This window comes from Typopeltis vanoorti, chromosome 5 (genome assembly GCF_054136105.1).
Source record: "Typopeltis vanoorti isolate ZY-2024b chromosome 5, IOZ_Tvanoo_1.0, whole genome shotgun sequence".
NCBI classification, from domain to species: domain Eukaryota; kingdom Metazoa; phylum Arthropoda; class Arachnida; order Uropygi; family Thelyphonidae; genus Typopeltis; species Typopeltis vanoorti.
This window is the reverse complement of record NC_143553.1, coordinates 171,167,065-171,183,758: the sequence shown is the minus strand read 5'-3', so window position 1 is coordinate 171,183,758 and position 16,694 is coordinate 171,167,065. Positions and strand designations below refer to the sequence as shown.

At 39.4% G+C, this 16,694-nt stretch overlaps 1 protein-coding gene across 3 annotated transcripts in view; it reads right to left on the bottom strand.

The window, feature by feature from the left end:
• Window positions 1–16,694, bottom strand: part of muc (dihydrolipoamide S-acetyltransferase muc) — a 277,556-nt gene that overhangs the window by 195,380 nt on the left and 65,482 nt on the right. For all 3 annotated transcript variants that reach the window (XM_090392923.1, XM_090392924.1, XM_090392925.1), the window contains exon 6: window positions 13,917–14,002. In XM_090392923.1, the coding sequence (XP_090249049.1) occupies window positions 13,917–14,002 (86 nt within the window). The remainder of the gene's footprint in view (window positions 1–13,916; window positions 14,003–16,694) is intronic.

Below are 16,694 nucleotides of genomic sequence, written 5' to 3'. Positions count from 1 at the left end.
CAGTAGTCAATCCCTCTTCCTCCCAAGAATATGGAATTATAAAAACTCTAAATAACAGGGAAAAATTAATCAATTCTGACAGCAGTGTGCTAACTACCAACTTGACCAAACTCTGGACATAAATTAAATCTGGTTTGAACGCTGACTTGTATGGTGTTTAATTTAATGTTTCGACTAATACTCCATATTCATTATAAATTTAATTACCAAAGGAAGAGTCATTTAAAGGTTCCCAGCTAGCAAATCCAAAACCCTCAATCTAATGGAGATATATCAATGACATTTTCATTATCTGGAAACAAAGCATTGCTGAGTTAAACAGTTTCCTTACTTGCTGATTTCATTCCATCTAAAAATAAAATTCACATTGGAAATCGAAAAAAGCCAACTACCTTTTCTAGACATCCTCAGTTCTTAAACTCCAGATGTTTATCACAAGCCTACTCATACTGGATGTTACCTCCATTCTTCATTGATGTACCATCCTCACAAAAAATAGGAATCATCCATACTCTTGCAAAACATGCTATCTCCATGCTAAAAAAGGATAAATGAAAGAAATGCTAAATGAACTGCAACTTCTACTCCACCAACTCACTTTTAACCGATATCCTAGAAAACTGGTCCAAAAAATACTATTCTCCAATCCTTTAAAATATAAGTTAAGAAGCAAACCTTGAAGCAACCATGACAGAAACACACGAAAATAGTTGAAGGTTGCACAGTCATGTTGCTGTATTTATGTTAGCCATCTATTTACATTGGGTGCTTAAGGGACAACGCTGTATTACTGAGAGGAGACCTCCACATAGCCTTTAAAGGAATGTGGAGAACCGACCAGGGCTTCTGACCTAATGTCCAATCCTCACCTTCTCGTGGTGCACCCTGTTGGGTATCTACCTGGATACTGAACAAACGAGGATGGGCATGGCAATTTGGGATTTAGCCAACCATACTGTATTCTAATTGGCTTAACCCAATATAGAAAATGATGGTACAACATGACAAAATTTCATGCCAGCTGCGGCATCGCCCAGTTAAACAAGTCCCCCCATTGTTTTTGCCAGGGAACCTGGGCGAACAGTGAAAAGTCAGCTACTGGAACAAATCTGAAAGCACACCCCCAACTCAACGTCACCAGAGTTAAAGATCGGTACTATCGACATAAGAAGTCTGAATGGCAAAGAAATGGAGCTAGCTGAAGAATTAGATAAGTACAAGATCGACATAATAGATGTGAATGAAACAAAAAAGACAAAAACTGGTGAGATCTTTCTGAGCAATAAATACAAAATGTTATATTCAGGAAATGAAAATCAAGGAAAAGAAGGAGTAGCCATAGTATTCAACACAAAATACGAGGCTAATCTTCTTGAATGGCAGGCAGTCTCAAGTAGAGTGATGTGGACAATTATCAGAAAAGGGAATTGGACAATGAGATGTGCCTATGGTCCCACAGAAGGTTCTACTAAGGTAGAAGTGGAGGAATTTTTTGATGCTTTAGAAAAAGCAACTGACACAATGAAAAAGGAAAAGTTGGTCCTTGTTGGGGATCTAAATAGCAGAGTAGGAAATAATTGTCAGACATACAAAAATATTTTGGCAAAATTTGGAGAAAAGAGCAAAGCTAATAATAATGGCAAATACCTGTTGGATTTCTGCTCAGGACATGGACTGTTGGATCATGGTTATTACTAACACCATGTTCCAACATAAAAATGTGCACAAATTCACATGGAGAGAAGAGGCAAGGAATAAGAAAAGTCTCATTGACTATGTTATTGTTGATAGTGATGTTTTCTCCCTCGTGCAGGACGCCAGAGTGTACAGAAGATTGGAAATTGGAAGCGATCACTATTTAGTCTTGAGCTGGATAAAATTGAATTTCATATTGAAAAGAATAACATGTAAGAAGTTTTTAAAGTGAATAAACGTTGAGCAGCTCTCATATGTGAACTGTAGACTAAAATACACAAATATTATTCAAGAAAAAATGAAAGACTTTGAGAACAGGAACCAAACCTTGGAGTTTCAGTGGCAAGCCTTGAAGAAAACCCTGACTGATATCAGCCAGAGAGGCATGTGGTGAGGCTGTCTGCAAGGATAGAAAAATCAGAACTCCATGGTCGACACAGGAAGTTAAAGAGACAGTGAAGGAAAAGAAGAAAGTATATCAAAAGTTCCTGGGAAATAAGTCAGCTTTTGCTCTTAGAGAATACAGAGACAAATGTAAGAAAGCGAAACACTGTGTAAAACTAGCTAAACAAAAGTCATGGGAGGATTTGGCAAGAACATAGGAAATAAATATCAAGAAGGTGGTAAGATATTCTGGAGGTTGTTGAAGAAGCTTAGAAATGGAGGAAAGAACGCGGTAAAAGGAGTTAGAGATGATAAAGGTTAGATGGTAAATTATGACATGAAATCAGGAGAAAAAGATATCCTTGTAGTACGGAGTAATTACTTCGAAAAATTGCTAAATGAAACAAGCAGTGATAGCACAGTGGTAAAAAACACTCAACAGGCATACAGTCAGGAATACATGTTGAAAGTTTATTTTTCACTTGGTTAGAGTATAATAAATTTAGTTTAATCCTTTATCCAAGTGTGAGCAAACAAAGTTTGCGCCTGAAAGTATCTTCAGGACTGGGGTAAGGTTATACAACACCAGGGCACTCCTTGCAAAGGTGGAGCAAGCTACCAACTTTGTTTGCTCACACTTGGATAAAGGATTAAACTAAATTTATTATACTCTAACCAAGTGAAAAATAAACTTTCAACATCTTTCTCTAAATCCAGAGTAATTTATTAAAAAAGGGTGGCACACCATTTGGCAACTCCTATAGGTAGAGATGACCTGTTAATGCTTCTGCCTGGTATCTCCACTGGGGCGCTGGTGCGTAATGGCGGTTGCCAAGTGTTTATATATGTGATCAGTGATTTAAATAGTTGTTATGAATAATTCAGAGTGTTGATTCAGATTTTTGATATAAGCAGAAAGCGAAGGTAATCAAGTAGCTGATGATTGTGTTGTTAATTAGTGATTGTGGTCTCGCGATAGTCCTTTAGTGTGTTATATTTTGTGTTTATACGCTATACGGAAATCCTTGAGATCCAGCTCAGGTAAGCATATAAGCATATATTTGAATATTTCAAACATGACCAGTTTAAGTCCCGATGACTTTATCCAATCGTTGGATAAGAAGCTAGCTCTCGACCTCCTAAAAAAACTGTTGATGAAATTTGAGGTAGAGTGGCCAGGGTTTCTAAACCTATATTCAGCGACAGACGACTCCACAGAAGGGGACAACTCAACATCAGGGGAAGAAGGGAAGATGAACCTGATAATCTCTGCTCCCACTCCAAAACACGATACAGAAACCCATGCACGGAAAAAACGTAAAACAGCAGAGACTCAGATAAACGAGGGGATGGAAGAAGATGCCCCCAACACTGACCTCCCCATGCCCAACAACGAAAAAGTTCCCCCAATTGTTCTATGGGAAAAAGAACGTTGGACGGCCCTTAGGCCTATTATGCAAAACCACCAAATTGCCTATTCTTGGGCAAAAAACGTAGACGACGGAGTTAAAATCCAGCCTACCACAGTAAGAGACTACAGACTCCTCACAAAAACCATGGACGAGTCAAATATTAAATATCATACTTACTCACTGAAGTCGGAGAAAAACCTAAAAAGTTGTACTCAGGGGAGTAACAGAAAACATCTGCACAGATGAAATTACTGAAGACCTCTGCCTCCACGATCTCCCACCTGTCAAAGTTAGCAGAATGCTACGGGCTGACAAGAGTCCAATGCCCCTAGTACTCGTTGAGATACCTAACACACACAAGAACATATACAACTTAACAACGATCTGTGGCCTGAAAATCACAACAGAACCACTAAGAAAAAGAGCCTCATCAGGCCAGTGCTACAGATGTCAGAAGTACGGACACGCACAGAAACTCTGCAGAGCAGACTACAAATGCCTCAAATGGGCAAAACCACCCCACAGCAACCTGCTCAAAATCCAGGACCTCACCAGCCAAATGCACGAACTGTGGGGGGGCCCCACCCGGCAAACTACAGAGGCTGCAGTCACTACCCTAAGAATAAAACACACAACAAAAGGAAACAGATCTCTGAACCCTGCCCACAGGCACCTGAGTTGACTGCTCCCCAGTTGCCTGACACGCAACAAAAGACAACAAAATACCAGCTCTCACAAGTGGAAAATACCAAGTCTGGAAAGCCACCGTCGAAGCAGGATATGCCGAAGTAGCCCGCTCATCTAAATATATCCAGCAGGACCAAATTCTTCCAAACATGACAACAGTCATCACAGCCTCATTGGCAAACATGCTTCAAGACTTCAGTAAGTCAAACCCTTCACCAAACTCCACAAAAAGATTTCTAAAAGAAACTCAAACCATATTATCAATGCTTGTTAATCAATAAAACTAGATTAATGCCAGACTCACTACAGATCGCCGCTCTGGAACTTCAAGAATTCTCTCACAGATACAACCCTGACGTCATCCTAATTAATGAAACTCATCTAAGACCTGCAGACAATCCAAAACTGAGAAGCTACACACTATACAGAAACGACCGACTGGACTACAGAGGTGGTGGTACAGCCATATTTATCAGGAACTGCATCAGGCACAATGGAATACTCACCCCCCTCCAACCTAGAACTCACTGGTGTCGAAGTCCTCACAAATTCAACTGGAAGACTTAAAATCTATGCCGCCTACAACTCCACTGCTAAGACCCTGCTATTTTCTGACTTGGATGCTGTACTAGGCACAAATGAATCCATCATCGTCGCTGGGGACTTAAACTCCAAACATCCCTCCTGGAACAGCAGAACCACAAATAAAAATGGCCATATCCTCTTCAGCTACACAGGATTAAACAACGCTGTCGTAACAGGACCCAGTGAACCAACCCACCACAGCCCAACTGGCACAGCCGACATCCTAGACATCGCCATTCTACACAACATCAAATACCAGCACAGCATTCAAGCACTGAACGAATTATCATCAGACCACAACCCAATCCTACTTCACTTAGGGAACAAAGATCAGTCACCTCCCCCCCCCCCCAAACCTCCATCATCTGGGAGAAACTCAAGAAAGTGCTACCAGAACATATTGGTCCGGTTCCCCATATAAAAGCCAAGGAAGAAATAGACACGGCAATAAAGAACCTCACCAATCAAATCAATAAAGCCATAACAGCAGCCACAGTATCCACGATCACCCACAAACAAAATCGTCTCCCGGAAGAAATCATGGACTTAATAAGGGAAAAAAACAGACAAAGAAAAAGATATCACAACACTCATGCTCCCCAGGACAAAACAGCCCTCAACAGATTAAACAAATCTGTCTGAGAAGCTCTTCAGAACCACAGGAACCAACAATGGGACAACAAGCTCACCTCCATCTCCACAGCAGATCATTCTATATGGAAATTCCTAAACAACATCAGGATCAAGCGCAAATCCCCCCCCCCTCTGCAAGCAGAACAGCACCTTGCATACACAGATGCTGACAAAGCCGAAACCATAGCAAGAAACCTAGAGAAACAATGCAGTCCTGCATATGATAACCTAAACATCAGCCACGTATACAAGATCCATCGTAATGTCAGGTTCACAGTAAATCGTCCCGATGTCAATCCAAGTCCTATAATGCCTACCTCACCTACCGAAATAATCGGCATCATCAACCATCTCAAGATCAAAAAAGCTCCAGGTCCGGATGGCATCACTAACCAAGTCATCAAGGCACTACCATGCAAAGCCATAGCACATCTGGCAAACATCATAAACTCCATCCTCAAATGGCAGCACTTCCCCCCCAGTCATGGAAAATAGCTGACATCATCCCAATTCACAAACCAGGCAAAGACCCACACCTACCTGAAAATTACCATCCCATCAGCCTGCTATCCAATTTAGGGAAAATAGCTGAGAAAATCATCCTCATCAGACTCCAAGATCATGTCAACCAATTAAATATCATTCCAGAAGAACAATTCGGCTTCCGTCAAAATCACAGCACCACCCATCAAAATCCATAGACTGGTAGAATACATCACCACAGGATTCAATTGGAATCAACACACTGGAGCTGTCTTCCTAGACATCTCAAAGGCCTTCGATAAGATCTGGCACCAAGGCCTCCTCTACAAACTTATCATCGCTAACCTTCCACTAAACATGATACACCTGATCAAATCATAACTCTCCAACAGGAGGATGCAAGTCAAAATCAATGAAACAGTCTCAACCCAACGGAAAATCCTCGCTGGAGTTCCTCAAGGATCACTGCTAGCCCCGATCCTGTTCAACATCTATATGGCAGACATCCCTCAAAATCCTCTCACATCCACCATCGCCCTTTATGCTGATGACACGACTATTCTAGCCAGATCTCGTCACCAAAAAACTACAAGACACCATCCTGAATCTAGAAAAATGGTTTAAAGACTGGCAACTACAATTAAACCCCCAGAAAAGTACAACGATACTCTTCACAAGAAGACGAGCATCCCCAAAGGAGACATCACCCTGTTCAACTGTAAAATTCCCTGGAAAACTGAAGCAAAATACCTAGGAATACTTCTCGATAAGTGATTATGCTTCAACAGCCACATCAAGAGCATATGCACCAAAGCTTCAAAAGTTATCGCCCAGCTATACCCCTTGATCAACAGACACAGCAAACTAAGCTCAACAAATAAAATACTACTGTACAAGACAGTGATCCGTCCCACAGTCATATACACCTCCCCAGCCTGGAGCCATACCTCCAAGACAAACATCCTCAAGCTACAAAGACTACAGAACAAATGCCTGCGAATGATTCTGGACGCCCCGTGGTTCATCAGGAACGCCGAGATCCACCGGGACATAAATATCCCCTACATCTCTCCACTACTACGCTCCCTAGCAGAAAAATTCTTTATGAAGACATCTATCCATCCAAACCAACTGATACAACAAGCCAGAAACAATAACGGTAATGACTACTGGAAACATAAAAGACCGAAAGCCATCCTAACACCCAACGACGAATAACCACTTCTGCCCACTCAGGGCTAGCTAAAATAGCTCACAGATCTCTCCCATCACTGCTCCCGAAACAGACAACAGGGAATATGAAAAGCATCAAGCTTCACCCTCTGTGCCATATATGTCCTGCGTCCTGGTATCTCCACTTGGGCCTGGCTCCCACTGAAGAGACCTCAATAAAGGTCGAAACTAGTCTGGGTTGTGGTCCTCCCCTTAATGCATAACATTAGACATATCCGCAAGGAGATGTGTTTTGCATTATGGGAGATATGGGAGATACTGAGATAGGAGAGTTGGTAGCTTGCTCCACCTTTGCAAGGAGTGCCCTGGTGTTGTATCACCTTACCCCAGTCTTGAAGATACTTTCAGGCACAAACTTTGTTTGCTCACACTTGGATAAAGGATTAAACAAAATTTATTATAGTCAGGAATACATATTCATACTTAAAGTAGAAAAAGCCATCAAAGGCTTGAACTGTAGAAAGGCAGCAGGAGTAGATGATATTCAACCAGAAATATAAAAGTCTTACAGTGACTCCACTGCATAGTTCAGAAAGACTGGACAGAGAGACGAATTCCTAATGATTGGAGTAGAGTTCTAATAGTACCCATATATAAAATATATAAAAAAGGAAATAAAACTGAATGTGAGAATTACAGAGATAATTCCCTACTGAGTGTTCCTGGCAAGAGCTATGCAAGTATACTTGAGAAACGGTTGAGAAGAATTGTGGAAGAAAAGCTTGGTGAAGAACAAGCTGGATTCAGGCCAAATAGAAGCTGTCAGGATCAGATCTTCACTTTACGACAAATAGTTGAGAAAGCATGGGAATATAACAAAGATCTGTATTTAAGTTTTGTCGATCTGGAAAAGGCATATGACAAGGTGCCAAGAGAGAAGCTATTCGATATGCTACAGTTATATGGTGTCAATGGGGCATTATATCAAGCAATACATAGTCTTTATTTGAGTTGTAAGCCAACAGTTAAAATTGAAGGAAGTACAGGAGAGATGGTTTAATGTTAAATCTGGTGTGAGACAGGGATGTACATTGTCCCTTCTGTTATTCATTATCTATATGGATCAGATTATGAAGGAAAGTGGTATTAAACCTGATATCAAAATTGGCGATGTTAATGTCAACTCCCTGCTTTAAGCGGATGATGTTATACTTCTAAATAAATCCTCTACAAGTCTGCAAGATTCCTCGACTAAATTGAATAGCTCTTGTGATAGATATGGTATGAAGGTCAGCAATAACAAGACAAAGATAATGAAAATAGGCAGAAGCATTGAAGATATCAGCTGCATTGTGAATGGAGAACCTGCAGAACAAGTAAAACATTTCAGCTACTGAAGATTGTAAATTAAATATGAAAATAGACAACAGAATCAAGAAAGCTGGTATAGTAGGCAGTCAATTGAATTAATTTCATATGGAATAAGAGAGAAATTAGTCGGATCAATAAATTGGCTGTATACAAGACAGTGTTCAAACCAGTTTTAACTTATGGATCTGAGAGCTGGGTCAGAAGTAAAACACTTGACCAAAGACTAGAGACCGCAGATATGAGATTCCTGAGAAAGATTAGAGGAGTGAACAGATGGCATCAATGGCAATATCATATTAAAAACAAGGATATTAGGAAAGAACTTGACATTGTCAGCATCCAGGAATGTGTTAGCAGAGCTAATCTCAGGTGGTATGGTCACTTAAATAGAATGGGCGAGGAAAGATTAGCCAATCAAGTGATCTCTGCCAGATTGGCAGGTAAACGACCCAGAGGAAGACCAAAACCCCAAACTTTGGGGGCGAACTTTATTTGCTCACACTTGGATAAAGGATTAAGCTAAATTTATTATACTCTAACCAAGTGAAAAATAAACTTTCAACATCTTTCTCTAAATCCATAGTAATTTATTAAAAAGGTGGCACACCAATTGGCAACTCCTATAGGTAGAGATGACCTGCTAATGCTTCTGGCTGGTATCTCCACTTGGACCTGGCTCCCACTGAAGAGACCTCAATAAAGGTCGAAACTACTCTGGGTAGTGGCCCTTCCCTTAATGCATAACATTAGACATATCTGCAAGGAGATGTATTTTGCATTATGAGAGATACTGAGATACTGCTCCACCTTTGCAAGGAATTGTCCTGGTGTTGTACCACCTTACCGCCAGTCCTGAAGATACTTTCAGGCGCAAACTTTGTTTGCTCACCCTTGGATAAAGGATTAAACTAAATTTATGAAATGTAGAAAATATAATATCGAATATTTGAAATACAGCTATATACAGTCGCCTACAAAAAAAAAAACATTACTAATGTGCCTGATTTGCCAAAAAGTTTTTTCAAATGAATTTGTGAAATCCTTGGATAAAGGATTAAACTAAATTTATGAAATGTAGAAAATATAATATCGAATATTTGAAATACAGCTATATCCAGTCGCCTACAAAAAAAAAAACATTACTAATGTGCCTCATTTGCCAAAAAGTTTTTTCAAATGAATTTGTGAAGCCTTCAAAGACTAGAACATTTGACAAAAATTCATGCTGATAAAAAAAAAAGATAAGGATTTATCATATTTTCAAGCACTGAAAGAAAAATTTTTGAAACAACTAACATTGGTAGATATGTTTTCAGCAGCACCCAAATTAGATGATGATGGGTTGCACACCTCTTACAACATTTCTTTACTGATTGCTAAATCGGAAAAACCACTTAATGTTGGTGAAGAACTAATCCTACCAGCTGTTAGTGAGGTCATATGCACTGCACTACACAAGCCAGCCTCTGATATTATCAAGAAAATTACTTTGAGCAATAATCCAGTGCAACAAAAAACTAATGAAATGGCCCAGGATGTTGAAGACTCATTATGTGATATTTAAAAATAACCCAGCTCTCTATATAACTTGCATCTACTTTACCAGGAGAAGCCTTACTTTTAGCATATGTATGATACATAAAAGAAGAAAAAAATTTGCCAAGAATTATTATATGCTAAAAGTTTTGCTGACAGAGGATGGATTCTCTAAAGGAGAATCCATTGTCATATTTAGTGGAATGTGGGTTCAGTGCAGTCACAAATCTTTTAACTAAAAAAAAAAGAAACTGACTGCAAATAGCTCATTGTGGTAATTTAAGAATGCTGCTAACAAATATAGAGCCAACATCATCATCATCAAATTTCTGCCATGTACCCTCAAGGGATGTACAGGATATGACAGTACTACATGAAAAAATTACATCATTACTAACTTCCTATCTACAATTTTCCTCCAAATCAGTCTGTTACTTGTCAAGACTCCAACATTATCAGATCTTATATTTCTATCTTCAAAGGCACTTTGTACCATATCAACCCACCTATATCTTGGTCTTCCTCTGGGTCGTTTTCCTGCCAACCTGGCAGAGAACACTTGTTTTGCTAATCTTTCCGCTCCCATTCTATTTAAGTGACCATACCACCTAAGATTAGCTGTGCTAACGCATTCCTGGATGCTGACAATGTCAAGTTCTTTCCTAATATCCTCGTTTTTAATATGATATTGCCACTGATGCCATCTGTTCACGCCTCTAATTTTTCTCAGGAGTCTCATATCTGCGGTCTCTAGTCTTTCGTCAAGTGTTTTACTTCTGACCCAGCTCTCAGATCCACAAGTTAAAACTGGTTTGAACACTGTCTTCTATACAGCTAATTTAGTGTTCCGACTAATTTCTCTCTTTTTCCATATGAATTTATTCAATTGACTTCCCACCATACCAGCTTTGCTGATTCTGTTGTCTATTTCTATATTTAATTTACCATCTTCAGTAAAAATCGTGCCTAAGTAGCTGAAATGTTTTACTTGTTCCACACGTTCTCCATTCACAACACAGTTGACATTTTCAATGATTCTTCCAGTACTTCCTTCAATTCTAACTGTTGACTTACAACTCAAATAAAGACTAAGTATTGCTTGATATAATGCCCCATTGACACCATATAACTGTAGCATACTGAATAGCTTCTCTCTTGGCACCTTGTTATATGCCTTTTCCAAATTGACAAAACTTAAATACAGATCTTTGTTATATTCCCATGCTTTTTCGACTATTTGTCGTAAAGTGAAGATCTGATCCTGACAGCCTCTATTTGGCCTGAATCCAGCTTGTTCTTCACCAAGCTTTTCTTCCACAATTCTTCTCAACCATTTCTCAAGTATACTTGCATAGATCTTGCTAGGAGCACTCAGTAGGGAATTACCTCTGTAAATCTCGCATTCAGTTTTATTTCCCTTTTTATATACGGGTACTATGAGAGCTCTACTCCAATCATCAGGAATTCGTCCCTCTGTCCAGGCTTTCTGAACTATGCAGTGCAGCCACTGTAAAACTTTTATACCACCATACTTCAGCATTTCTGATCGAATATCATCTACTCCTGCTGCCTTTCCACATTTCAAGCCTTTGATGGCTTTTCTATTTCAAGTATGGACAGGTATTCCTGACTGAATGCCTGGTCATTGTTTTTTATCACTGTGCTGTCATCACTGCTTGTTTCATTTAGCAATTTTTCAAAGTAATTACTCCATACTTCAAGGATATCTTTTTCTCCTGTTTTCATGTCACCTTTATCATCTCTAACTCCTTTTACAGCACTCTTTCCTCCATTCCTAAGCTTCAACAACCTCCAGAATATTTTGTCACCTTCTTAATATTTATTTTCTATATTCTTGCCAAAGGACTCCCATGACTTTTGTTTAGCTAGTTTTACACACTAATTAGCTTTCTTACATTTGTCTCTGTATTCTGTAAGAGTAAAAGCTGACTTATTTGCCAGGAACTTTTGATATGCTTTCTTCTTTTCCTTCGCTGCCTCTTTAACTTCCTGTGTCCACCAGGGAGTTCTGATTTTTCTATCCTTGCAGACAACCTCACCACATGCCTCTCTGGCAGAATCAATCAATGTTTTCTTCAGAGTTTGCCACTGAATCTCCAAGGTTTGATTCCTGTTCTCAAACACTTTCATTTTCTTTTCAATAATCTTTCTGTATTTTAGTCTACAGCTCACATCTGAGAGTTGCTCAACTTTTATTCGCTTTAAAACTTTCTTACATGTTATTCTTTTCAATATGAAATTCAATTTTATCCTGCTCAAGACTAAATAGTGATCACTTCCAAATTCAAATCCTCTGTACACTCTGGCGTCCTGCACCAGGGAGAAAACATCACTATCAACAATAACATAGTCAATGAGACTTTTCTTATTCCTAGCCTCTTCTCTCCATGTGAATTTGTGCACATTTTTATGTTGGAACATGGTGTTAGTAATAACCAGTCCATGAGCTGAGCAGAAATCCAACAGATATTTGCCATTATTATTAGCTTTGCTCTTTTCTCCAAATTTTCCCAAAATATTTTTGTATGTCTCGCAATCATTTCCTACTCTGCTATTTAGATCCCCAACAAGGACCAACTTTTCCTTTTTTATTGTGTCAGTTGCTTTTTCTAAAGCATCAAAAAATTCCTCCACTTCTACCTTAGTAGAACCTTCTGTGGGACCATAGGCACAAATAAGTCTCATTGTCCAGTTCCCCATTCTCATATTTGCCCACATTACTCTACTTGAGACTGACTGCCATTCAAGAAAATTAGCCTCGTATTTTGTGTTGAATACTATGGCTACTCCTTCTTTTCCTTGATTGTCATTGCCTGAATATAACATTTTGTATTTATTGCTCAGAAAGATCTCACCAGTTTTGGTCTTTTTTGTTTCAGTCACCCCTATTATGTCGATCTGGTACTTATCTAATTCCTCAGCTAGCTCCATTTCTTTGCCATTCAGGCTTCTTATGTTGATAGTACCAATCTTTAACTCTGGTGATGTTGAGTTGGGGTTTGTTTTCAGATTTATTCCAGTAGCTGACTTTTCGCTGTTCGCCCTGGTTCCCTGGCAAAAACAATGTTGGCCTTGTTTAACCGGGTGATGCCCCAGTTGGCATGAAATTTTATCATGTTGTACCATCATTTTTTATTTTGGTTTAACCAATAAGAATACAATTTGGTCGGCTAAATCCCAAATTGCCAGCCCATCCTCGTTCGTTCAGTATCAAAGTAGATACCCAACAGGGTGCACCACGAGAAGGAGAATTGGACATTAGGTCAGAAGCCCTGGTCGGTTCTCTGCATTCCTTTAAAGGCTATGTGGAGGTCTCCTCTCAGTTATACAGCTTTGACCCTTAAACACCCCCAAATATAGAGCCAAATATCAATAAATTGGCAGCAGCTCATCCTTCTCATTAGGATTGTTTTTAATATTACTGATCGTTATTTACTATTTTATGTGCAATTTATGTTTGTTTTCTTAATTTTAATAGTGTTATTAATTTTTCAGCTCCAACTTGTCATATGTTTACGTGCAATTTATGTTTCTTTTCAATAAATAGCCTTAAAATTTCAGTTCCAAGGTGTCTTATTTCCAAACTTCAAAAATCTCTACTAGATGCATAATAAAACGCAAATTTGTATCTGTATCTCTCTGTTTGTTTGTTTGAAACTAGAGAACTGCTGATCTGATCTGATTTTCTTTTATATGTATCACATAGAGCTGGTCTGGTCTTAGAAAATATTTTCCAGGGAGATGCTGAATAAATTTTTTTTTGGAAAAGGGGGGCAGTAAGCCAAATAAGTTTGAAAACCACTGATCTAGAATGAAGATTCTAAATTTAAAGGACAGCACATCTTATTTATTTAATTTTTAACATAACACAAATAACCTAATTTATTTCAGATTATGACAACTTACGGAATGATAGAAAAAAAAAAATCCACTTACTGGAGGACAGCATCCATTTCTACATCTATAGATAGGTAATAATGTGGTATTGTCTGTTTTGATTGTAATAGTCGCCGAGCAATAACCTAGTGAGTGTTAAAAGATGAATATCTAATTTAAATTTAAATTCCTGTTATTGCATATAAAATATAAATAGAAAATTCATTCATTCATTCATTATTATTACTAACAGAACTCTTATATAAATTCCTTCTTCCTTCAAACTCACTCCACAAATGCAAAAAAGACAGCTGTAAGTGTTTGGATGTGTTGGAGTGAGTTTGAAGGAAGAAAGGATTTATATAAGAGGGATGGCTTACACTTGAATGTGTTTAATGTGTTTGGTATCAAGAGTTTTGAGAGAGTCAATGAAATTAGATTATGATGGGAGGAATGGTACTAATCTGTAAGAGCTAAGTTATTATTATTATTATTATTATTACGGGCAACTCCAGGGAGTCATTAGACTCATCGAGGGAGGCCCCAAATCATTTTCATCACAACTATTCGACATTCATACAGTATCTATCATACCTCGCCTTAAACTCATTCACTGTCACAGCATCCACCACAGACTCAGGGAGCGCATTCCACTCATTCACTACTCTAAAAGTAAAGAACCCAGCTCTAACACCTTTACTAACCACACTTTTGCCCAGTTTCCATGGATGTCCCCTAGTCCTCCCACAACCAGCCCTGTTCTCAAAAATATCTTCTGAATTAATTTTATAGAAACCCTTCAGTAATTTGAATGTCTCAATCATATCTCCCCTCCTCCGCCTATCAACCAATTTTTGCAACCCACAAATCCTCAACCTGTTCTCATACGGTTCATTCCACAGACCTGCTATCATCTTGGTCACTCGCCTCTGGATCCTCTCCACCTCCTCCCCATCAAGAAGAAACCTAGGTGACCAAATCTGAGCACAGTAGTCGAGATGAGGTCTTATCAAGGCTCGATACAGAGGAACAATAACCTGCTTGTCTCTGCTTGTCAACGTATTCTTCAGCAACCAAGTGATTTGATGAGCTGATTTGGCCACTTTTGCAATGTGTCCCCTAAATTTCAATTCCTTATCCACCAACACTCCTAAATCTCGTGCCTCATCAATTTCCTGGAGCACGGTTCCACCAATGCAGTAAACTGCCTCCCATCTTTTCACCCCAAAATGCATAACCTTACATTTTGCCACATTAAATTGACATCCATTCTCCCTAGCCCAGACCTCCAATCTATCCAAATCATCCTGCAAAATTTTGACGTCATCTGCATTCACTATTGCCCTACCCAACTTCGCATCATCCGCAAACAAATGAACTGTTCCTCTCAGATCCTTTCCTATATCATTTATGAACAAATTAAACAGCAGTGGTCCAAGAACAGATCCTTGTGGTACACCACTAGTCACAGGCCGTCTAGTGGACTCTACTCCTGAGTAAACCACTCTCTGATATCTCTCCGTCAACCACCCTCCTATCCATCTCACCAACCCTATGTCCATTCCCATATGCTGCAATTTACTGATTAGAATTCCATGTGGTATCCTGTCAAAGGCCTTAGCAAGGTCCAGCAGAATCACTGTAAACCCATTACCCTTATCCAGTTCAGCCGTCACTGTGTTATAATACGTGAGCAAGTTACTGAGGCATGACCTACCCTTCACAAAACCATGCTGTCCCCGATACAGTATCCCATTTTCTTCTATCCAATCTTGTATTTTCCTCTTGACTATTTTCTCTAAGACCTTGATAATGATTCCTGTTATGCTGATTGGCCGGTAATTTTCAACAGCAGCCTTGGAACCACCTTTGTGCAGTGGAACTATTTTCCCCTCTTTCCACCCCCTTGGGACTGACCCAGTCCTGAGGCTCAAATTAAACATAATGGTCAAGGGCACTGACAATTCTTTGGCCGCTTCACGTACGACACGAGCTGGTATACCATCCAATCCCACAGATGTATTGACATTGAGGTTCTGTAATAGACTAGTTACCTCTACCTCATTCATCACAATTCCAGTATAAGCTGTTGGTTCCTCCATTTCCGCAAAGCCACCACCTGGATGATATACTCTTGCAAAGTGCTCGCTCAGTAATTCCACAACATCGACTGATTCAGTTACCTCCCTACCCTCGGCATTTTTTAAGATCATTCTACCATGAGCATTTTTCCTTTTACTTGCAACTTATTGAAAAAACTGTTTGGGATTCTCTTTAGCCTGCATGGCCAATTTCCTTTCGTAATCTGCTTTTGCTTTTCTTACCACCCTTGTTACCATCCTGGCCTGAGCTTTATACTGTTCATGCACCTGATGGTCACCCTTCTCCTTAAATTCCCTCCACAATTGTTTCTTTTTTTGCAGCTCAAGCTTAATAGTGTTATTCATCCATTTAACCCCTACCTGATTTATTATTCGGACTCTTGGTATACAGTCAACCATTGCCTCCTGCAAACAGTTCTTAACCACCTCCCATGCACCATCAACATCCAGCCCTTGCAGTTTTACATGCCATGGCATTGAGCCAAGCACACACCTAAGCTTGTCATACTTACCAGCCCGGTAATTCCACATATACCCTGTCTTAATTGTAAATTCGACTCCTTTAGCCACCTCCCAAGTCATGACCTTATGGTCACTCTCACCAATTGGTGGCAACATGGTCATGTTCGTTACAGCTACATTCTCAGTTGCAATTACTAGGTCCAGCACTCTCTGCCCCCTGGTATTTTCCAATACATGTTGCCGTAGATAGTTGTCCCTTAATAACTGCATAAAA